General features: G+C 45.2%; 1 protein-coding gene across 1 annotated transcript in view; it reads right to left on the reverse strand.

The window, feature by feature from the left end:
• Positions 1-25,031, reverse strand: part of Nlrp5 (NLR family pyrin domain containing 5) — a 69,510-nt gene that overhangs the window by 23,265 nt on the left and 21,214 nt on the right. The window contains 3 exon segments of the mRNA XM_045133323.1: positions 3,332-3,499; positions 6,308-6,478; positions 10,150-11,722. Coding sequence (XP_044989258.1) covers positions 3,332-3,499; positions 6,308-6,478; positions 10,150-11,722 — 1,912 coding nt within the window.

A 25,031-nucleotide genomic window follows, 5' to 3' on the forward strand; every position in this document is an offset into this window, starting at 1 on the left:
AAAACCCCACCAAAACAAACAACAATATTTGTTGTGTTGAATGTAAGAACTTTAGAGCACTCCAAATATGTAATAACCCTCGATATCGGTATTGGTTCCAGGACCCATATTTTGGACCCTTATATAGGTTACAGAGTATTTATATATAACCTATACATATCACCCATATACTTCCTTTTTGAAGTCTAGAGAGACTTTCTTATTTTAAGAGAAGAGGAGATAGTATGGGGAGCTCGTCTGTAAGAGGGTAGGAGGGGATAAAACCCCTCACATACTTCAATTTCAAGATTTTACCTATAACACCTAATGCAATGTAAATGTTAGCTAATTCATTCTTATACTCAATTATTTGGTTACTAATGACAAGGAAAATATACTTGTTTAGTGTGTGTGGGGGGGAGAGAGCAGCTGGTTACTGTTTGCTCTCAGAAAAGACAACCCACATGAGAGCGGACAGATATGCACTTCCATCCTTCGAGGAGGTCTACACTCTGGGTTACATGTTTTTTTGTTTTTTTTTTTGAGACAGCATCCCATGTAGCCCAGGCTGGTCTCCACTTACGATCATCCTGACTCGGCCATCACAACTCTGGGATTACAGGTGTGTAGCGCCCTTCCTAGAATGTAGCATTTGTTTTCCAAGGTTAATTTGAATGTCATGTTCTTTTTCGTGGGGGATGTATGTGTGTTTGTGTGTGTGTGTGTGGGGGGTGTGCTCATGCCATGTGTACGTGTGACTCACAGGACAACTTTTGGTTGTAGGTCCTTACCTTCCATCTTCTTTTGAGGCCGGGTCATTTGCTGCTCACGGGCTAGCCGGCCTGTGAGCTTCTGAGAGACGGTCTCCGCTTCCCATCCCACTGCAGACGTGCTAGGATTACAGATGACCACCTCCCGCCCGCCACAGCTGATGGCCTTGACGTGGGGTCAGTTATCCACCCTTGAGTGGCAAGTGCTCTCTATCCACTGAGCCCTTCTGCAGCTGCATACCACTTGTTTTTAATCTTTAGAAACACCGACAGGATTTTATCAGGTAAAATATTTATAGCTCAGAATCTACTATTCATGTACCTAAATTTTGCGTGTGTGCATGTGTGTGTGGTGTGTGTGTGGTATCTCATGTGCTTGCCTGCAGTGGCTGGAGCAAAACGTTATGTGTCTGCTTCATCTCTCTTCCATGCAGTTCAAAAAGTTTTTAAAATTATTTTTGAGAGAGAGGAGGAAGAGGCAGAGAAAGAATGGGGGTTGCAGAACCTTCAGCCTGCAGTATGAACTCCAGACAAGTGCACCCCCTTGTGCGCATGTGAAACATTTCGTGCTTGGGTCACTATGCATCTGGCCTTGTGGGACCTGGAGACTTGAACAACAGTTCTTAAGCTTTTCAGGCAGGTTCTGTAACTGTTAAGCCATATCTCCAGCTCTCCACCCAGCTTTGAGCCGGATTCTCTTCACCATTCCTGGAGCTTGCTGGGCTCCAACTCTCTGTTTCTGCTCCTTTGTGGGACTGAGGTTACAGGAGCCTGTGATCATGCCCAGCTGTTTACATGGAATCTGGAGATTTGAACTCTGGCAGTCTCAGGCTCCCATGCATGTGCAGGAAGCACACTAAACTGCTGAGCCATCTTTGTAGCTTCAAAATCTATTTCAGGGCTGGAGAGATTGCTCAGAAGTTATGGCAGTTGCCTGCAGAGCCCAATGATCCCTCAGTACCCACATGAATCCAGATGTACAAAGTGGCACATGCATCTGGAATTCGTTTTTAGCAGCTAGAGGCCTTGGTGTACCCATTCTCTTTCTCTCCCTCACTCTCTGCTTGCAATTAAGTAAATTAAAAAAATTCAGCTTAAAAATTTTATTTCAGAGCCAGAGGCACAAAAGGGGTGCATGCATCTGGAGTCTGAAGTGGCTGGAGGCCCTGGTGTGCCCATTTTCTTTGTCTCTGTTTTAAAATAAATAAATAAAAATACTTAAAAAAATCTCTTATAGGGGCTGGAGAACTGGCTTAGTGGTTAAGGTGTTTGCCTGAAAAGCCAAAGGATCCTGGTTTGACTCTCCAGGACACACATAAGCCAGATGCACAAGGAGGCACATGCATCTGGAGTTTGCAGTGGCTAGAGGCTCTGGCATGCCCATTCTCTCTCTCTGAAATAAATAAAAATATGTTTAAAGAAAATTTATTTCAGGAGCTGGGAGATGGCTAAGTGGTTAAAATGCTTGTTTGTAAGGCCTGATAGCCTGGATTTGATTCCCAGTACCTACTTAAAGCCAGACGCACAAAGTGGTGCATGCATCTGCAGTTCATTTACAGTGCCAAGAAGCCCTGGTGCGCCCATCTTCTCTGTTTCTTTCCCTCCCTCCTTCTCTGTTCTCAAATAAATAAAGTTTTTTTTTTTTTTTTTAAATATAGTATTCCTGGGCTAGAAAAGATGGCTTAGAGGTTAAAGCACTTGCCTGCAAACCTTCAAAACTCATGTTCAAATTTCCAGATCCCATGTAAGCCAGATGTACAGCGACAGCACGCAATGTCACACATGTGCACAAGGGGGTGCATGCATCTAGTTTGTTTGCAAGGACTAAAGGCCCTGGTGCACCCATTCTCTAATAAAAAAGAACATATACTATTTCAAACACACAAGCCAGTGACATTAAGCCCACTCCTATCCATCTCCTAAAGTATGCCATTGGAGCCAGGTGGTGATGGTGCACACCTTTAATCCAAGCACTTGGAAGGCAGAGGTAGGAGTATTGCTGTGATTTCGAGACCACCCTGAGACTACATAGTGAATTTCAGGTCAGCCTGGGCTACAGACAGACCTTACACCTTGAACCCCTGCCCAAAAAAAGTCTATGTGCCTCATTTTAATATTCTATAATTTCAAAACAGAGTGCAGACAAAATCATACCCAAATTGAGTGGTACAGGCCTTTAATCCCAGCACTCAGGAGGCAGAATTAGGTGTACCTCTGAGTTTGGGGCCAGCCTGAAACTAGTGAATCCCAGGTCAGCCTGGGCTAGAGTGAGACCCTACCTCAAAAAGCAACAACAACAAAACCCAAAACATAAACAGGGCTGGAGAGATAGCTCAGCAGTTAAGGCACTTGCTTGCAATGCCTAAAAGTCCAGGTTCGAGTCCCGAGTACCCATGTAAAGCCAGGTGCACCAACTGGCGCATGCATATGGGGTTCATTTAGAGCAGAAAGAGGCCCCGGTGTGCTCATTCTCTCTCTGTATGGGTTCTCCCTTTCTGTGTGTGTTTACAAATAAATATAAAAAAATCTTATTTCAAAAAACAAAACAACCTCCTTCCCAGAAAGCCATACTCAAGACTCACCTCAGACTCCGCAGAAAACAGTTTGGATGTCTCAACGCCTTGCAAACTAACTTGAAGTCCTTGTCCCTTAGGCGAGTGCCTCCCAGGTTGAGGTATCTTAAGTTAGGGTTGTGGACAAGAGTTATCCAGAGGTGCTGGAGACCAGCAGCTATGTCTGCATTGTTTAATCTACAGAGGAGTCAAAGAGATGTGGTGAGAGATGACCTGTCACTGAAACCCAACTTTCCCTTGTTACCTTACCCCAGTGCCAACCCTCAGATCTGTATTTGTTTGCGTGTGCTTTTTTTTTTCTTTTTTAGTGATGATAGTCTCATGTAGCCCAGGCTAGCCTCAAACTTGCTATGGAGCCAAGGGCGACCTTGGATTCCTGATTCTAATGCCCCCAGCTCCCAAGTGCTGGGATTATAGGCACATTCTAACATGCCCAGTGTATTTGGTGGGATAAGATACAGGGAAAATGAGTGGGTGGCACCAGGGCATCTTGCTGCTGCAACAGAACTCCAGATGCATGTTCCACTTTATGCATCTGGCTCTATGTGGGTCCTAGGGAATTAAATCCAGGCCAGCAGGCTTTGCAAGCAAGGGCCTTTAGCTACTAATCCATCTCTACATCCTGAATTGCATTTATTTTTTAAACTTTTTATTTTGAGAAAGAGAGAGATAGAGACAGAGACTGGCTGCACCAGAGCCTTTAGCCACTGCAAACGAACTGCTTCTGTGAAAGTGTGTCTGGCTTATGTGAGACGTGGAGATTTCAGCATGAGTTTTAGGTTTCATTGGCAAGTGTCTTAACCACTAAGCCATCTCTCTAGCCCTGCATTTATTTTTTTATTATTTTTGATACTTTTAATTGTGTTTATGTCTCTGTGTGTGTGTGTTATTGGCAAGCCAGTGTCTCTCACTGCTGCAAAAGAACACAAGAAGCTTGTGCCACTTTGTGCGTTTGGTTTTACATGGGTGCTGGAGAATTGAACCTGGGTGGGTAGGCTCTTCAAGCCAGTACCTTTAATCACCGAGCCATCTCCCCAGTCCCTTGATGTACCAGGCCCTAGGAACAGTGAATTAGGAAATCCTGCTTTAGGGAACTTCATGTGGGTGGCCCCATCTTTTTTCACTGTAGCCCAAGCTGGCCTGGAATTCACTATGTTGTCTCCAGTTGGCCTAGAATGCATGGGGATCCTCCTACCTCTGCCTGCTGAGTGCTGGAGCTAAAGGCATGCACCACCACACCCAGCCCCACCTTTTGACACCAGTGCGTGATGTCGTCTACAAACATGCTGGGAAGCCTGGGGCCTGCAGGGCATAGGCTGGACATGTGAGATACGGGGGCAGACATTTGATCGAGTCAAATGGAAGAGTTACACTTCATTGTAGTTATCTGAGAGTGGAATGGACCTACAGGGACGCCCAGCCAAGCTGAAGCAATAGCCAATGTCAGGACAGCACGTGGAACGTAGGACTATTTACATTAGGAAACAGACGCTGATATGTACCCAGGATTGCAGGAGGAATCCATGAAAAGCCATGGGAAGATGGGAAGTTGGTGGTCGGGAGGGGAGTCCGAGCTTCCCTTAAGCCCTGTGCATGTCAGGAGCTCTGCACCGTGCTGTGTTCCTGTCGCATCCGGAGCACAGTGAGGACACAGAGCACGTGATTTACAGGGCACAGTGGGAGCCCAAGGTGAGACAGCTAGTGAAGTGGGAGATGGCTCCAAGGGAAAGACAGTTAAGCAATCTGCCAGCGACCAATGTTGTAGCCACGGGTAAGGTGCCCATCAGGAACCCCTTACCCATGTGCCACCAAAGCAAAGCAAAAAAAAAAAAAAAAAAAATCAAGACATCAAAGGGAGACTAGTTGGGGAGATGAAGGGGTTCAGGGGGAGTAGGAGGGAGACACAAAAGGAAAATGATGGGTGAGTAAGATCAAGATACATTCTAGACATGTATGAAGTTGTCATAATGAAACCTATTGTTATGTAAAGCTCATACAGGCTAATAAAATCACTTAAAAAAGCCAGGCATGGTGGAACATGTCTATAACCTCAGCTCTTGGGAGGCTGAGGCAGGAGGAGCGCTGTGTGTTTGAGGGCAGCCTGGGACTACAGAGTGAGTTCCTGGTCAGCCTGGGCTAGTGTGAGACACTACCTCGATAAACAAAAACAAAGACAAAACATTATAAAGAAGATAACAAGGGCTGGGGAGATGGCTTAGCAGTTAAGGGGCTTGTTTGCAAAGCCAAAGGACCCAGGTTCAATTCCCCAAGACCCACATAAAGCCAGATGCACAGGGAGGCACATACACCTGGGGTTCAATTGCAGTGGCTGGAGGCCCTGGTGTGCCCATTCTCTCTGTCTTCTTTCTCTCTGCTTGCAAATAAATAAAAATATAGAAAAATTGGGCTGGAGAGATGGCGTAGCGGTTAAGCGCTTGCCTGTGAAGCCTAAGGACCCCGGTTCAAGGCTTGGTTCCCCAGGTCCCACGTTAGCCAGATGCACAAGGGGGCGCACGCGTCTGGAGTTCGTTTGCAGAGGCTGGAGGCCCTGGTGCGCCCATTCTCTCTCTCCCCCTCTATCTGCCTTTCTCTCTGTGTCTGTCGCTCTCAAATAAATAAATAAAAATTTAAAAAAATATATAGAAAAATTGCCACATAATTCATGTGCACTGCCCTCACTATTACATCATGTTCTGCCACTGGCTGCAAATATGCTCCTTTTACATTCATTAGTATAACCAGCTTCTATTTATCCTTCAAACCCCAGATTAAATGCACTTGCTTCAATAAGTAAGTGAACCTGTCTCTATAAGGCCTTTAGCCAGTCCCCACCCTGTGTTTTTGGGAACTCAGTTCTTGTCTCTCTCATAGAACTTATCCCTCAGAATACACATTTTTGGGATTACAGATAGTTTTTCTCGTGACAGAAGAGCTGCACCACAGCCAGGAGAAGGATTCTCTTGCATGCGGTTAGAGTGACCTTACATCAGACTCTTTATTTTACAGTCTGGGTGCCTCAGCTTGCAGCACAGGATCCTCATGGCCCACTCATTCAGGACGCTGTTGCCCAGGTCGAGCTGCTCCATCTTCGGGTGAGAGCCGAGCACCGAGCAGAAGTTTCCCCAACACTCACTAACAAGGACCTTCTGCTTGTTCCTACATCAGAGAGACACACAGGTACGTGATGCTGTAGATAGATGTGAGAGACATTCACAACAATGTCACAGTGATAAAAATTAAGAACAAGGGGCTGGAGACATGGCTTAGCAGTTAAGATGCTTGCCTATGAAGCCAAAGGGCCCAGGTTCAATTCCCCAGGACCCACGTAAGCCAGATGCATAGGGAGGCCCAAGAGTACCTGAAGTGCATTTGCAGTGGCTGGAGGCCCTGGTATGCCCATTCTCTACCTACCTCTCAGAAAAATTAAGAACAAGGCAACCCCCATCTTTTAAAATTTATGCATTCATTTCCAAGGAGGGGGGAGAAAAGAAAGAGGAAGAGGAAGAAAAAGAACAAGAGGGAGGAGGAGGAGAAGGAGGGAAGGAAGAGGGAAGGGGAAGGAAGAGGGAAGGGGAAGGAAGGGAAGGGAGGAGGAGGGAAGGGGAAGGAGGGGAGAGAGGGAGGCACAGATCGACTCACACAGATGGAGAATGATGCCAGGGACTCTTGCCACGGCAATTGAGCTCCAGATGCATGTGCCACTTTGTGGATCTGGCTTTACATGGGTACTGGGGAAATCAAACCTGGGACATTAGTCTTTGCAAGAAAATGCTTTTAACCGTTGAGCCACCTCTCAGCCCTGGAAGCCCCTCCTTTGTGTGCACTCAGTCAGCGTCACAGGCCCAAATGAACAACAAGTCCACACGCCTTGACGAAACACTAGGAACATCCCATGAGATTATGCTGTAGGAATACCTGTGGGGAAAGAAACTTCACCCAGAAACCAGAGCCACACGATGTGCTGTAAGTCCCTTTGCCCCAAGGCCGTATCTGCTTTGTGGTTTCTATCATGCAAGCCTTCAATGGGGAGGCAGCATGGCACTGAGCTTTCTCCCAAACCATGCAGCCACATCCTGCTTGTAACATGTGATCTGTTTAGTGTAGCCTTGAGCTAATGGCCTTCTCTTCTGCAATTTTCCCCTTGATGTCCTCAGTCATGTAGCCCAGAATTTTTTTTTAAACATTTTATTTATTTATTTGAGAGCGACAGACACAGAGAGAAAGAGATAGAGGGAGAGAGAGAGAGAATGGGCGCGCCAGGGCTTCCAGCCTCTGCAAACGAACTCCAGACGCGTGCGCCCCCTTGTGCATCTGGCTAACGTGGGACCTGGGGAACCGAGCCTCGAACCAGGGTCCATAGGCTTCACAGGCAAGCGCTTAACCACTAAGCCATCTCTCCAGCCCTAGCCCAGAATTTTAACTCAGTAATAAATTCAAGGTGAAGCCAGGTGTGGTGGTGCATGCTTTTAATCCCAGAACTCAGGAGGTAGAAGTAGGAGGATCGCCTTGAGTTCAAGGCCACCCTGAGACTACATAGTGCATTCCAGGTCAGCCTGGGCTAGAGTGAGACCCTACCTTGAAAAAATAAATCAAACCAAAACAAAAAAAAATCATGGTGATGCCAAACTGCCTACCATTTTACCTATAAAAACCCTGAGTGGGCTGGAGAGATGGCTCAGCATTTAAGACGCTTGCTTACAAAGCTGACAAACCTGGGTTTGATTCCCCAGTACCCACGTAAAGCCAGATGCACAGTGGCACATGCATCTGGAGTTTGTTTGCAGCATCTGAAGGTCCCATTTTCTCTCCTCCCTATCTCTCTCTCTGCTTACAAATACATAAATCATTTTTTAATGTTTTTATTTATTTATTTGAGAGCGACAGAGAGAAAGAGGCATCTGGCTAATGTGGGTCTTGGGGAATTGAGCCTCGAACTGGGGTCCTTAGGCTTCACAGGCAAGCGCTTAACCGCTGAGCCATCTCTCCAGCCCCATAAAATCATTTTTCAAAAACCTTAGAAAATAAAATGCTGAGTCACCAGAGCTCAGGGTCGAGAAATTAGACTGTGAACTCCTCTGAGCCCACCAGTATAATAACTCAGTTTCCTACTGACTCGACCCTTAGTTTCTGCAAAAATCCTACCATTGAGACACTGACCCAGAACCCCCAACTGGAATCACCTGGTAAGAAAGCCTTGGGGATCCCTACTACCAGCCTCATGTAAGAAAAATCTGGGAATACAGATTTCATGCCATGAGGTTGGCCCACTTCTCATTCAATGTGAAGTCTCTACAGGAGAGATGGGGATGAGGAGATGGTTCAGTGCTTAAAGGCATTTGCTTGCAAAGCCTGATGTCCCAGGTTTGATTCCACAATATACATGTAAAGCCAGATGCACTAAGTGGCTCATGCATTTGGAGCTTGTTTGCAGTTGCAGGAGGCCCCAGCATGTCCACACTTTATCCCTGTCTGCCTCTTTCTGTCTCTCAAATAAAAATAATAAAAGGGAGGGAAAAGGTCCCAGAACTAATTAAGGGGCCTATCCAGACTGGAGGGCTCTCCTTTAAACTAATCAAACCACTCTCTTTGTTATTTTATATACTAAAACTCCAAATAAGGTCTCCACCTTGGCAATCCAGTATCAAGGCCCTCCCTGGTCCCAGGGAGCTATACTCTCCTTTCCCCCACAAAACTGTGCCCACATATCCTCCTTTCTATGTTCCTCATCCTTTGTGATCCCATGACAATGAACTCACCCGGATACAGACAACTAGTAACAACAGAAGGAAAACCAGCCTGTTATGGCAACGCAGGGTGGCTCAGGGATGAGGCCAGCACAGTGGATGCTGCCCGATGCTCAACAGGACCAGGTTGTCATCCAGCCTCCAGCGGCATCAACACCCTCCCCCTTCTCCCTCCCGCTCTCCAGGGCTGTTCCTTACCAATAAGGACCCACCAGCCTCGTTGACTGAAATCCTAGCTACCCCCACCCAACTGTGAAATGGTGCAGCTGCTATGGAAAACAGGATGGAGGTTCCTCAGGACGTCTGAAGCAGAACTCTTAAGATTCATCAATTTCACTTCTGTGTATGAACCCCCAAGACTTAAAATTTGGGGTTGCAAAGAGAATTTTCTCTCACATTCACTGTCACATTCATTCACCACAGCCCAGATGAGAAACCCCCTAATGTCCACCAGAGGATGAATGAAGAAAGATGAGTTCTCTCTCCACCACACAATGCAGTGTTTGGCCTTAAGAAAAAGAAATTACAGGGCTGGAGAGATTGCTCAGTGGCTAAGACACTTGCCTGCAAAGCCTAAGGACCCAGGTTTGATTCCCAGTACTCACATAAAGCCAGATGCACCAGGTGGTGCATGTGTCTCGAGGCCATTCTCCACTCCCCTCCACCTTTCTAATACAACTAAAAAAACCATTCTAGTTGTGATGGTGCGGGTCTGTCACGCTGGCGCTATTCATATTGCCACTGTTCACAAGGGAGGCAGAGACAGGAGAATTTCCAGGAAGCTCATGGGCCAGTGATTCTGGCAAATGCAGTGCTGAACAATGTGATCAAGCTGAGAATCTATGAGGACCCACACCCGAAGTTGTCCTCTGACCTCTATGAGTACATGCATGTGTACACACACACACACACACACACCCAGTTGTTGACAATGAGCCCGACTCAGGTCTTGTCATTTCAGCCTATGATTCACCCTCAAGGAATGACCTGAGACCCTGATGTCTTCAGAAATTATGTGAAACCAGAGAACACGGATGCAAAAAATGAGTAACTGGTACAGGATAAAATTCCTGAGGTACTCACCATTGTGGGGCAAAGGGGTACATCTCAGTTAGCTTGTCCACTGAGAAGATGTCCTTGACATCCAGCCGGACCTTCTGCAAATTCCGACAGTGCTGGAGACAGAAGGAAGCTACGGTCAGGTCCATCCTCTGCTTCACTGGAAGCCTCACTTCCCGGAAGCTGTTCAGTGCCGAGCGAACGAACTCTTCATCCTGAGTCTCAAAGAGATAGTAGAAGGATTCTAAGATATCCACCGGGGTGGTAGTGTTGACCTGATGACCCAACAGAGTGACCCAGTCCAGAAGTTTCTGTCTCACAGTGAGGGGCACAGAACAGCCGAGGAGAACCTCCAGGGCCCTTATGACATGTTTGTTCATGAGGCCGAACAAGAAGCGCTTCATCCCGAGGAGGTGGGCATTGAAACCTGCTTGCTTAAGCTCCGTTATGCTCCGCATGTTTTTCATTAATAGCAAGTAGCCACTGCATTTTTCCATCCCTTCCAAAACGTAATACAAAGCGGCGCAAAAATCCTGGAGGCTGAGGTGGAAGAAGGTGTAACGCTGCTCGCCATGGCTGTCTGGGAGAAAGATGTTCATCTGAAACAGAGCTGAGAGCTCCGACTCTTTTAGCCCATGGGCCTTGAGGTCATCACTGTGGAACGTCGACCTCATATTCCATACTCCCTCTGCAGACATTCTACAGAGGCCCATCAGAGTGGCTCGCTCTTCCCGACTGAGACAGGTGTGGAAGGCATCTCGCGGGGTGAGCTGATGGACCATGAAAGTGCTGTAGAGGCTCGTGAGCGTGAGACAGGCGGGGGTGCCTTGGCTTCCCAGCCCTTCTTGCAACCGCAGAGCTTCGCGGACCAGCGAGCACACCGCGGGGACCTGGCACTGGGCAAACACTTGATGGTTGCTCATCAGGGAATGGAGGGTTTGCATCCTTTGATGGTCACTGGTGATGTGTCCAAGGAGCCGCTGAATCCTGTTCCCCATCATGATGCCTCCAAGCAACAAGTAACGGGGAGACACGACCATTGACTTGAGCCGCTCTACGCCCGTGTCCCGGGCGGTGATCATGAGGAAGCACTGAGGGAGGAGGACCTTTTTGAGCAGACTAAACATCAGGACGGATACAGGATGCTCCTCCTCCCAGTTTTCACAGAATCTCATGTCATCGTCTTGGAGGACAGAGTCCACATCATCAAAACCATCAACAATAAACAGCAGCCTTTCTGGTTGGGACATGATCTCTGCCACCGGGCCCTGGGGGTTTGGCCACTCCCTGGCAATCAGCTTTGCAAAATTGCTCTTCTCCATCCACTTCATGTTTCCAGCATAGAGGAAGAAGACATAGGTGAACATGCCATGGTAGAGCTCTCCCTGTGCCCAGCCCAGCATGATATTCCTGGCCAGAGCCGATTTCCCAATGCCTGGCTTCCCGTGCAGAACCACGGTGTGAGGCTGGAAGCCACTCTCGTCAGGACTGAAGGCAGCAACCAACGCCTGCATTTCGGAGCTCTCAAAACCAGGACGTACATTCACATGGGTGGCAAATTTGGTGATCACGTGGGCCTTGTAGTTCCATGGGTCACCTCCAGGACAGGGCATGAGAAGAGAGAAAATTTGGAGAAAAATCTTACTTTTAGTAAAAATAACAGTGGTATGATGAGTGTAATTCACAAAAAATACTCAATATAGACGAGAGGAACCTGGAGGGACTTCCCATAAAGAAACAATGGAAGTTTAAGGTGGTGGATGTGCTAACTGCCCTCACTTGGTCACTAGTTTATGTACACACAAATCAAAAATGTTACACTTGGGCTGAAGAGATGGCTCAGCAATTGATGTACTTGCCTGCAAAGCCTAATAACTCGGGTTCGATTCCCTAGCACCTATGTAAAGCCAGATGCACAAAGTGGGGTATGCATCTGGAGTTTGTTTGCAGTTTCTAGAGGCCCTGGTGTGCTCATTCTCTCTCTTTGCTTGCAAATAAATAAAAATGTTATTAAAAATGCTGCACTTCAGGCTGGAGAGATGACTTAGTGGTTAAGGTGCTTGCCTGCAAAGTCTCATGTTCGACTCTCCAGATCCCACATAAGCCAGATGCACAAAGGTGAGGCAAGTGCAAGGTCACACATGCCCACTAGGTGGTGGAAGTCTCTGGAGTTTTATTTCAGTGGTTGAGGCCCTGGCATGCCAATACCCTCTCTAAAATAAAAAAGACTGCATTTTATAAATATGTACAAATATATGTCATTCAACAACCACCATTTGGCCTGAGTCAGAAAGCCTACATGTAAGGCTCTTGCTATTATATTTTTTCTTTTCTTTAAAAAGTGTTTTATTCATTTATTTTTTTACTCATTTTTTTTTTTTCTTGAGGTAGGGTCTCACTCTGGCCCAGGCTGACCTGGAATTCACTATGGAGTCTCAGGGTGGCCTCAAACTCATGACAGTCCTCCTACCTCTGCCTCATGAGTGCTGGGAAAATATTTTATTTATCTATGAGATAGAAGAGACAGAGAGAGAGAGAGAGAGAGAGAGAGAGAGAGAGAGAGAAGAGAGAGGAGAGAGAGAGAGGAGAGGAGGAGAGGAGAGAGAGAGAGGAGAGGAGAGAGAGAGAGGAGAGGAGGAGAGGAGAGGAGAGGAGGAGGGGAGAGGGTATAGGAGAGGGAGGGGAGGGAAGGAGAATGGGTGCACCAGGGCCTCCAGCCATTCCAGATGCATGCACTACCATGTGCATCTGGCTTATGTGGGTTCTGGGGAATTGAACCTAGGTCCTTAGGCTTTGCAGGCATGTGCCTTAACCATTAAGCAATGTCTCCAGCCTTTCTTTCTTTTGAGAAAGGGTGTCATGCAGCCCTGGCACACTTGAAACTTTACACACACACACACACACACACACACACACACACACACGCACGTATGTATCTAAGAATGACTTTTAACTTTTGATTTTCTACCAAGTCTGGTTTATGTGGTTCTGGGGACCAAACTCAAGGTTTCATGAAGCCTAGACAAATGCTTTACCAACTAAGGTACATCCCCAGCCTAGTCTTGCTACTTCTGAGCAATATACCATTAAAATGAGCTGTCATGCCTCCAGAACATTCTACAAAGTATCTTTACTTGTCCCTTTATTAGATTCTCTCCTTAGCCCATAAGACCTGATGTATTCTTTTATTATTATTTTTTTAATACTATTCTTCAGTAGATTCTAAGCATGGGCTACTCTTGTGCTGGGCCAGGTCTTCAGAATTTTTAATGGGGTCAGGTGCCTTGTGGGTACTAAAGTATTTAAGTTATTAATCTACACCAACCATTTACCCGCAGTCTCTGAAAGATAGAGACACTTGGGGGAGCTGAAGACATGAGTCCTGTGGTCTAAAGTTCTAGAATTATGAGACCAGTATGCATTTGCAGTTCCATCAGTAGGTTCCTGGGAAATAACAGGGGATTCTGTTCTAGACAAAGGGGAGCATGCCCCTTCAGGTCAGAGCTTGCTAGGGATCCAACATCTACTGTATGGCACCCATCACAGTGAAGACAGATTGTCACATTTTCTGGTTCAGTTTCTCTGTGAGATTGACATCTTCTCTTAGGGTGTGAATTAAGACAGAATGAACATTTAACATTTTGAGTACAGGGCTTGGAAAACATAAGAGATGGTTATAAACTGTACTTTTTTTTTTGGTTTTTCAATGTAGGGTCTCACTCTAGCCCAGGCTGACCTGGAATTCACTATGGAGTCTCAGGGTGGCCTCGAACTCATAGTGATCCTCCTACCTCTGCCTCCCAAGTACTGGGATTAAAGGCGTGCACCACCATGTCCCGCTAAACTGTACTTAAAAACAAAAGTATTTAAGAGACAGAGGGGTGGCGGAGGGAGAGAAAGAATGGGTGTACTCGGGCCTTCTTCACTGCCAATCAACTCCAGATGCATGTACCACTTAGTGTGTCTGCTTTACATGGGTAGGTACTGAGGAATTATACCTGGATCCCCAGGTTTTGCAAACTAGCATCTGTAACTGCTGAGAAGTCTCTCCAGCAACTATACTTAAAAAAAATTGACACACACACACACACACAGAGGGGGGGGGGGAGAGAGAGAGAGAGAGAGAGAGAGAGAGAGAGAGAAAGGGAGGGAGGGAGAGGGAGAGGGAGAGGGAGAGAGAATGAATATGAATGAATGAGCATGGACATGTCAGGGCCTCCTGTCACTACGAACCAACTCCAAATGCATATGCCACCTTGTGTATCTGGCTTTATGTAGGTACTAGGGAATTGAACCTGGACCATCAAGCTTTGCAAGCAAGTACCTTTAGCTGCTGTGCCACCTTTCTAGCTCTCAAGGGCAGTCTTGAGCACTGCATGTTGAGTGTGAGGCAAGCCCAGGCTACATAAGGCCCTTTTAAAAAATGTTTAAGGGCTGGAGAGATGGCTTAGCGGTTACGCGCTTGCCTGAGAAGCCTAAGGACCCCGGTTCGAGGCTCGGTTCCCCAGGTCCCACGCTAGCCAGATGCACAAGGGGGCGCACGCGTCTGGAGTTCGTTTGCAGAGGCTGGAAGCCCTGGCGCGCCCATTCTCTCTCTCTCCCTCTATCTGTCTTTCTCTCTGTGTCTGTCGCTCTCTAATAAATAAAAATTAAAAAAAAAATGTTTAAGTGGTGCACGCATCTGGAGTTTGTTTGTAGCAGCGGGAGGCCCTGGCACAGCCATTCTCTCTCTCTCTCTGAAACAAGTATTTAAAATAATAATAAAGCAAAGCAAAACCAAGCATTTACATATTTATTTATGACACACACATACACACGGCACTCCAGGGCCTCTAGTCACTCTAAACTTTAGATGCACGTACCACCTAGTGCACTTGGCTTTACTTGAGCACTGGGGAATCAAACCCAGGTTCCTAGGCTTTGGAGGCAAGTTCCTTAGCCACTGAGAAATCTCTCCAGCCCGAGGCACCTTCTTAAAATAAGTGGCATGCACATACACCCCACATGCAAATCAATATTTTTAAGTGTATTTTTAGTTTATCTTGTTTAACGAGAGCGAGCGAGCAAGCACATCCAAGAGAGAACTAGTGTGCCAAGGCCTCTGGCCACTGCAGTCCAACACCACCTACGGGCAGCACCTAGTGCTCTATGCAGCCTGTGCTTGCATCACCTCATGAGTCTGGCTTATGTGGGATCTGGGGACTTGAACATGGGTCCTTAGGCTTTGCAGGCAGGTGGCTTAACCACTAAACCATCTCTCCAGCCCATTTTTTTTTTTTTAAAGAGACTCCAACTCAAGTAAGAATTAGCCAAAGACATTTTAATTGGCATCGCATTCAATCTGTGTATTACCTTTGGTAAGATCGCTATTTTCACAAAGTTAATTCTGCCTATCCAGGAGCATGGGAGGTCTTTCCATTTTCTCAAGTCCTCCTCGATTTCTTTTTTTGTGTGTTTTTATGTTTTCATTGTAGAGATCTTTCACTTCTTTGGTATTTTTTTTAAGGTATTTTTTTTTTCGTTGCTATTGAAAATGGGACCATGCCCTTTATTTCTTTCTCTGTATCTTTGTCACTTGCAAATAGACTACTGATTTTTGTGCATTGATTTTGTATCTTGCTACTTTGCTATAGGAGTTAATCACCTTCAAGAGTTTTGGAATGGAGTCTCTCAGGTCTCTTACATAAAGAATCACGTCACCAGCGAATACAGCTAACTTAACTTCTTCCTTTCTAAATTGTATCCCATTTATTTCTTTCTCCTGTCTTATTGCTTGAGTTAGCACTTCCAAGTACTATATTGAGGAGCAGAGGTGAGAGAGCAAAACAATGTCTTGCACCTGATTTCAATGGAAATTCCTCCAGTCTCTCCCCATTAACTATTATTTGGGCTTTAGGAGCAAACCTAATTAAAATCCCAACATTGTTCTTCACAGAGATAGACAAAAATGATCTCAAAATTCATATGGAAAGGCAGAGGCTTCAGATATCCAAACATATCCTCAGCAAAAGAAACACCTCTGGAGGCATCACCACACCTGATCTAAAGCTATATTACAAACCCATAGTAATAAAAACATCTTAGTACTGGCATATAAACAGGAGTATAGACCAGTGGAATAGAACTGCGGATCCGGACTTTGGGTCAAGCAACTATAGCTACTTGATATTTGACAAAGGCTCTAACAATACAGGCTGGAAAAAAAAGACAGCATCTTCAACAAATGGTGCTGGACAAACTGGATAACCATATGCAGGAAATTGAAACTTGATCCACACATCTCGCCATACACAGCACTCAAGTCCAAATGGATCAAAGACCTCAATATAAGACCAGAAGCTTGGCTACTACTGGAAGAAAATGTAGGAGGAACTTTCCGTGATATAGGAATGGAAAAAGACTTACTGAACAAAACCCCAGTAGCACAGGATCTTAAACAGTCACTCAATCAATGGAAGTACATGAAGCTGAAGAGTTTATTCACAGACAAACATACAATAAGCAAAGCCAATAGATTACCACAGAATGGGAGAAAATATATGCTGAATATTCAATGGACAGAGGCCTAATCTCTAGAATCTACAAAGAATTCAAAAACCTGAACAATAAAAAGTCAAACAACCCACTCACAAAATGGGGCAAAGAGCTGGACAGGCAGTTCACAGAGGAAGAAATACAAAAGGCAAACACACACTTAAGAAAATGTTCATCATCCCTAATCATCAGGGAAATGCAAATTAAAACAACTATGAGATTCCACCTTACCATAGTAAGGATAGCAAACACCAAAAAATCAAATGCAGCTGGGCATGGTGGCGCACTCCTTTAATCCCAGCACTCAGGAGGCAGAGGTAGGAGGATTCCAGGCCACCCTGAGACTACATAGTGAATTCCAGGTCAGCCTGGGCTAGAGTGAAACCCTACCTCGAAAAACCAAAACAACAACAACAAAATCAAATGAAAATAAATGCTGGTGAGGATGTGGAGAAATAGGAACACTCATCTACTGTTGGTGGGAATTTAAGATGGTACAACCACTTTGGAAAGCAATATGGAGACTCCTAAAAAAGCTGACTATAGAGTTGCCAACAGACCCAGTTATTTCCTTACTGGGCATGTACCCTAAAACCTTCAAGCCTCAGTCCAGAGAGATTTGTTCAACCATGTTTATAGCTAAGAGCTGGAATCAACCCAGATGTCCATCACTAGAAAAATGGATAACTAAGATGTGGTACATCTACACAATGGAATTCTACACAGCAGTAAGAAAAAAATGACAATGAAATTTGAAGAAAAATGGTTGAACCTGGAACAGATCATTCTCAGTGAACTTACCAAATCACAGAAAGATAATCATCACATAGTCTCACTCATCTACAGCACCTAACCTGAGTCTACCCAAGATGCTGACATTCCCAGCAAGCATCTCGAGGACTAGACAATAGGGTGGGTGAGGAGGGAGGGGAGGGCAAAGGAGGGGATGGGAGACACAAATCTAGACCCAAATGGCAATGGTACCATAAAATTCTACATCCTAAAAGGCAGACCAAGTGGTTGAACCTTCACTAGGCCCTTAGAGAGAACGCCTGAGCCACAAGACACTGGAGAGGGTATGATGAAGACTGACCTTTATCTTCTATAGATTCTCTCTCTCTGTATCTCTCTTTTCTCTCTAACTCTTATATTAGTTATCTTTTTCTTCCTTCTCTTAGTGGGCACTGACTTGTAACTCCCAGTACCAGCATGTGGCTATCACCTACAATGAGCTTTTGATCAGACAGACCTACAACATCTCCTAAAAGAATGGAAAATTTCTGTCAGAGTACTTGATGACCCACCAAAAATTAGTGGTAAGACCCTACTGCTGAAGACACCATGAGCGGCTGACATGTAACATGAAGTGACATGGCTGGAAGCTGGAAGAGAGTCAGTCCCCAGACAGTCAGTGTGTCTAGTGTCAGAAGGTGCCACATGGGCAACTGGGGGAAAATGACCAATATTTGTCCAACCAACTCATGGTCTAACCTACTTAACAGCAAATAACTTGTTGTGATGCTTACATAAGTGCAATAGTGGCACACAGCCATGGTAGGAAACCACCTGTTCTTGATTTGGCTAACTGATCTGCTCAGAGGAACAGAACCCATAGCTGGAGCTGGGAACCAAGTCAGAACCATATCCAAAAATGAGCTCACTCTCCATTATCAAGCTACCACCAATCATGGGCTACAAGAGGGCCTACACCTATTAAATACTCTCTAAAGAAAAATAACAGTTATCCCACTTACCTGGTGCTAATTTTACTATCCGTTGGAGAATCTGCTTTTTCAGAAAGACACAGATCCCAAGGAGAGAACCACCCCATCATACCTCAAAAGGGCCCCAGCTGAAACTAAGAGTAACTAGTGAAACAAGCAAGGGTGCTGTTTTCTTGGTGAACCTGGTACCAGCACAAGGGTAAAGGAGATTGACACAGAACAATCAACTCCTACCAATCAGATATCCAGAGACCCAGAGGCTTCCAACACCTCATCACTGAAGCAGACCTAAAATGCACCCAACATGGATCAGGGAAATTTTGTGGAAGAGGGGGTGGAAAGATTGTCAGAGCCACACATTGGGTCATGATATGCAGAGACATTTCCTCCTACCCATAACTGTGGGCTAACTCCACAATGCATGACCCATATACCTCAGCAAGGAGGGGTCAGGGGGAGGAGGAAGGACATTGAGGAGGCTAATAATGGTACCAACTTGAACTAAAATATGTATATACACACACATATATACGCATGTACATACATATATATAGAGATATACACACACACATATATATAACATATATATATATATATATATATATATATATATATATATATATATATATATATATTTTATCCAAAGAGCAATGGAGGAGGAGTACATCTGATGTTCCCCTCCAGCCACTCCAGGCCAGTGCACTCCACTGCAGGTGAGTTCACTGGGTGCTCATGAGCACCACACGTGCATACAACACATGCCAGATCATTACATATACACACACCAGATCATTACATATACACACACAGCTCTACATGGAGATTCTATCTCACTACAGCTGAATGGCTGTCATCAGGAATATAAGAAATGCTAAAACTCAAAGTGCTGAGAACAAGTGACAGTGGAGTGAACGTTCAGCACTGAGTGAGACTTTCCCGTCACACCCGCCAAGACTCAGGGATCATTGTGGAAGAGGTGGTAGAGAGAATCTAAGAGCCAGGGAAAGGGGTGGAGTGCTGTGGAATCCTGTCCTTTAGGCAGAAAGTGTTCATAGCACTCATGACCTCATAGTGACTAATGCTACTTACATACAACCTGCATAACAGGAGGGACAAATGACATGAAAATAGGAGGGAGACTAGTTGGAAACAAGGCGAGCTTAAGTGCACAGTGATAAAAGAGAAGGTAAAGGGCTGGAGAGATGGCTCAGCAGTTAAGGTGCTTCCCTGCAATGCCAAAGACCTGGGTTTAACTCCCCACTACCCTCGTAAAGCCAGATCTAAAACGTGGTGCATGCATCTGGAGCTCATTTGTGGTGCCTAGGGGCCTGGTGCACACATTCTTTTTCTCTTCCCTTCTCCCTGCAAGTTAATAAATAAAATATTTTTAAAAAAAGAAGGGAAAAATGAGGGTTGTGGGAGGGGGTGGTTTATGATCATGCTATATTGTCTATACGTATAGAAATCAATGAACACTTAATAAAAATAAGGACACAATGAAACTCCTTACCTTGTATGCCAGTTCCACAGACTGATAAAATCTCTAATCTGAACAGGGCAGTTGGCCACACTCAGCTCTATTTAGGACAAGTCAAGTGAGCTTGAGCTTGTGTTACAGCTCACTGAATTACTGGTCCCTTCTAGCCTGTCCTCATGAGCTACGAGTGGACAAAACCACCACGCACTGCATGGCCATGTCCATCGTGTCCCTCTGCAGAGCTCATAAGAACTGACACCTGGGACAGGAGGATGTCACACACTGTCCCTTTACCCGGCCTTCTTCCAGGTTAGCCACAAAAGAATATAAGTCTATTTTTTGTCACCTTGTTCACATGGCTTTGCTGCTTTGTCTTGTCCCGTAGCTGGTGAAGGTTCTGCAAAGTGAAAAAGAAAAATTCCCAGTGTACTTATGTTAGCTATTCGAAACACAGGTGCCAGACACACCCTCCCCCAAGCCCCAAGACAAGCTTTGTGAAGACACATTTCATCTGACAAGTCTGTAAAATGAACACAGCAGGCTCAGCCAGAGAGCTGAGTAGACTCACACACTAGCCAGTAGATTTAAATCCAAAAGAGCCCGTTCCAGAAATGCCTTCCTATGCTGGCAGTAAACAAAAGTTAATGCAATTCCTGGGCTGGAGAGGTGGCTTAGCAGCAGTTAAGGTGCTTGCCTGCAAAGCCTAAGGACCCATGTTCTACTCTCCAGGTCCCACGTAAGCCAAACGCACGAGGTGGTGCAAGTGCATAAAGGCGAATATAATATAATATAATGAATATGAGGTGGCGCACATGTCTGGAGTTTGATTACAGTGGCTGGAGGCCCTGGTGTGGTGCCACTTCTCTGTGTATTACAAGCTCTCTCTCTCGCTCTCACTCTTATTCTCTCTCATAAAATGTGGCCAAGTCTGTTGGATTTGCCTCAAAAAAATTAATGCAATTCCATTTCCAATTGCATAGAGCAACAAAATGTTTAAAAATTAAAGTATTAGATCTGTTTACCAAAACAAACACAATTGAAAGAAATCTCAAAAAGGTGGAATGATGGGCCCACGTAAATGGGTTGCAAGACTCAATATCATTAAGTGACATCACACATAACTACATGACAATGCACTCTGTATCCAAATCCTAGCTGAACCCCCCTGCCCCGACACTGTCAAACTGCTTCCAAATGCCATGGGGATATCCCTGGCACCAAGAACTTATGGAATCTCATGGACAAAGTAAAAAAAAAAAAAAAGTCCTGAAAGAAATGGCAATTGAAGCCGGACTTGGTGGCACACACATTTAATCCCAGCACTTGGGAGGCAGGGGCAAGAGGATTGCTTTGAGTTTGAGGTCAGCCTGGGAATAGAGAGTGAGTTGCAGATCAGTCTGGGCTAGAGTGAGACCCTATTTTGAAAACAAAATAACAACAAAAAATAAACAGTAATTGAGTCAGTGGGGTATTGCAGAAGGACAGACACACAGATCAGTGGAGTAGCATTGAGAAGTCAAAAACAAACCCATACACCTCTATTAAATTGATACTAGAAATAGTACCTAGACAATTCAGCAGGTGGAGGAATATTTCTGGAACTGGATAGCCAGAGACCTCCATAGAATGAAGGTGGATACCTACTTCATTCCATATTCAACTATTAGCTCAATGGATCAAAGGGCTAAATGTTTTCAAGAGCTATGTCTATAAAAATATGGGGCTATGGAGATGGCTCAGCAGCTAAAGGTACTTGTTTGGAAAGCCTGCTGGCCCAGGTTTCAATTTCCCAGTACCTAAATAAAGCCAGATGCACAAAGTGGTGCATGTGTATGAAGTTTGTTTGCAGCGGCAAGAGGGCCTGGCGTACCTGTTCTTTTCCTCTCCCTTCCTCCCTCTAATAGATGAATAAAATTTAGAAAGCTTTTAAAGGGAAATACTTCTATAAACCTTCATGATCTTAGGGTTGGGCAACAGTTATTAGATATGACATTAAAACATAAGTAACTATATATATGTGTGTATTTTTTTTTTCAAGAGCCCTTCACATGTATTCAAAGTAACCAATCCAATCCACCCAGACTTGACACTCAATTTCCATCCTCAAGGGTATCAAAAGCCCTGATCCAAGTCACTCAATGGCTACTTGATGGGGAGCCCTCCCAGCTCTGGAGTTACTCACTTTCTGCTTTACAATGAACCCTTGTTCAATCTACCATTCTACACTATCTCTACTTGCCCTCCCATCCACCCCCCGCCCCCCTCAGGTTACAAGGCAAGGACACAGATGCCAGTGGTGGCTTGGGCAGGTTTGGTTTACTGACATTGAGTGTCTGGCACACTAATCCCTGAGCTGAACCCATCCAGAGCCGAGAAAGACTCAGTTGCTCTCAAAATCAGTAACAGTACCACACACGATTCAATGGCTTGATAAAGACAGTCTTTGTGGGACTGGCTTAGGTTTCTGGGGACATCTGTAATAAATACGCAGCCATATGAAGATCAGTCCACAGGCATGTGGGCTTCTGAGATGCACAAGTGCTCGGCAGACAGGGGCCGTCCTCCTCATTGTTCTCATCTTTGTGCACAAAGACAATGGCCTCACTTGGGAGCTAGAGCAAGGCCAAATACCTGTCACAAGAATACACTGCAGCCAGCTGGAGGGTCCATGGAAGATGGAGGCTTTCAAAAAGCAGCCTCCCTAGTCAACTTTCACCCCTGTTGTGAGATGCAGACCCACCCAGTGATCACACCACAGCTGCCCGATTGATGCTGACTAAACACACACCATGTTACCGAAGGACCCATGGGATATATGGTGCCCTATGTGTTCAAGAAGCTACTCGAAGTGAGGATGACAGAAGCAACCTGAGTTGGAAGAAAGACTCCCGACTCTTGCTTATTTCCCTAACTAAGAGCAATTGGGGAATTGAGCTAGAGAGCTGCTTTCTTGGTGAACCTGGTACCAGCACAAGGGTGAAGGAGATAGACACAGAGAACACTCAACTCCTACCAAATCAGAGATCCAGAGACACAGAGGCTCCCAAGACCTCATCATTCTCTTTAAACATTCTATTCTTTATTTGAGAGAGAGAAATAGAAGTAGGCCTAAAATGAACCCAACATGGCTCAGGGAAATTAGTGGATGAGGGGGCAGAAAGATTGTTAGAGTCTCATGTTGGACATTATACACAGAGACATTGCCTTTTTCCCATAACTAATAGCTAACCCCACAATGCACAACCCTCATTCCCCACTGATAAGGGTCCCTGCGGAGTGGGAGGGTAGGGAGGAGGGTACCAACATGACTGTATACTGTGTACATAACTAATAAAAAAGACTCAGGAACACAGAAGTCCTTTGAACTTGGTGTAAGAGCAGTCAAAAGAATTAAATCCTCCTGGATTTCATAGACACACAAAAATCCCACAAAACTATCTAGAAAGTGATAGGAATTAAAATGGGAGTGGGGAGGAGGGAGAGGGGAAGGTGGGAAATATGGTCAAACTATTATTTTTTTTTGTCTGAAAATGCCTTTATGAGTGGCTGAGTATAACCAGCTCAGAAGTTAAAGGTGCTTACTTGAACATCCTGCTGGCCTAGGTTCAGTTCCCCAGTACCCATGTAAAGCCAGATGCAAAAAGTAGTGTAAGTCCACCAGGGAGACTCCAACTTCAAAGGGCTGAGAAGAAGTGACAGTGGAGTGTTCAGCACTAAGTGAGGCATTTCTATCACATTCTCTAAGGCACAAGGGCTATTGTGGAACAACAGGAGGCAGAAAGAACGTAAACCAAAGGAAGGAGAGGAATGCTTTGAAATATGGTCTTATAGACACAAAGTGGTTATGGTGTTCATGACCTTACAATGGCTGATGCTGCCTACACAAGAGCTGTGATGTCAAAATAGAAGTGTTAAAGAGATTACATGGGGACAAGTGAGTGTGTGGAGGGGATTATGATCATGACACATTGTCTATATGTGTAGAGGATGTCAATAAAAGAAATGTAAAAACTGGGCTGGAGAGATGGCTTAGTGGTTCAGGCAGGCAGATGCCTGCGAAGCCTAAAGACCCAGGTTTGATTCTCCAGGTCCCATGTAAGCCAGATGCACATAGTGATGCCTGCATGTGGAGTTCATTTGCAGAGGCTAGAAGCCCTGGTGTGCCCATTCTCTCTCCTCCTCTCTCTGACTGTAAAAAATAAAAATTAAAAAATCTTAAAAAATTAAAAAAACTAGTTCAAGCATATGACATTCATTTGCAGTGGTAAGTGACCTTGGCATTCCCATATATACACTTGTATAATAAAGCATAATAAAAGAAAATGTCTTCATGAAACTTAGTATTATATACAGAGAATATATGCCCAATAAAATGGAAGAATTACCAGACCCTTAGAACCCACTGGCTCAGCTGATGGGGTGGCCAGACTTGAAATACCATGGGACTATCAGAAGTTAGGGGTCTAGGACTAAGGAGATGACTTAGGGGTTAAGTGTTTGCCTGTGAAGCCTAAGGACCCCAGTTTGGGGTTCCATTCCCCAGTACCCACGTAAGCCAGATGCACAAGGTGGCACATGTATCTGGAGTTCGTTTGTAATGGCCAGATGCCCTGGTGCACCCATTTTCTCTCAAATAAATAAAAATAAAATTTAAAAAAATGAAGTTAGGGGTCTAATCCTCATTTACCAATATGGTTGTAAGCATACTCATCTTTATACCCCCACACCATGTCTCCAAACCTGACACTTGTTCCTCATTTGTTCTTTGTTCAGTCTTTATTGGTTCAAGATCTTCAGGTATGTTAAGCATCAAACTTTCTGCAACTGAGAGAGAGAATGGAGTCAGTAACATCACAGCAATGATGGAAGCTAGACATGAGAACATTCTCTACCCAAATGACTGAGAGGAATCAAGACAAGACCTGGGGTTCAGTTTATCCCACAAGTAGCCTGTGATGGGGACACAGAATCAGGCTGTTCTGTATGGCAAGTACAGAAAAGCATCTGATTTCCAGAGAAGTTTGCCCCAGTTTTGAACCCTTTCTTTGTTTTTTCGAGGTAGGGTCTTGTTCTAGTTCAGGCTGACCTGGAATTCATTATATAGTCTCAGAGTGGCCTCGAACTCAAGCCAGTCCTACCACCTCTGCCTCCCATTTCTGCTGTGTGGCCTT

The sequence above is a fragment of the Jaculus jaculus genome, chromosome 14, assembly GCF_020740685.1.
Source record: "Jaculus jaculus isolate mJacJac1 chromosome 14, mJacJac1.mat.Y.cur, whole genome shotgun sequence".
Lineage (NCBI taxonomy): Eukaryota > Metazoa > Chordata > Mammalia > Rodentia > Dipodidae > Jaculus > Jaculus jaculus.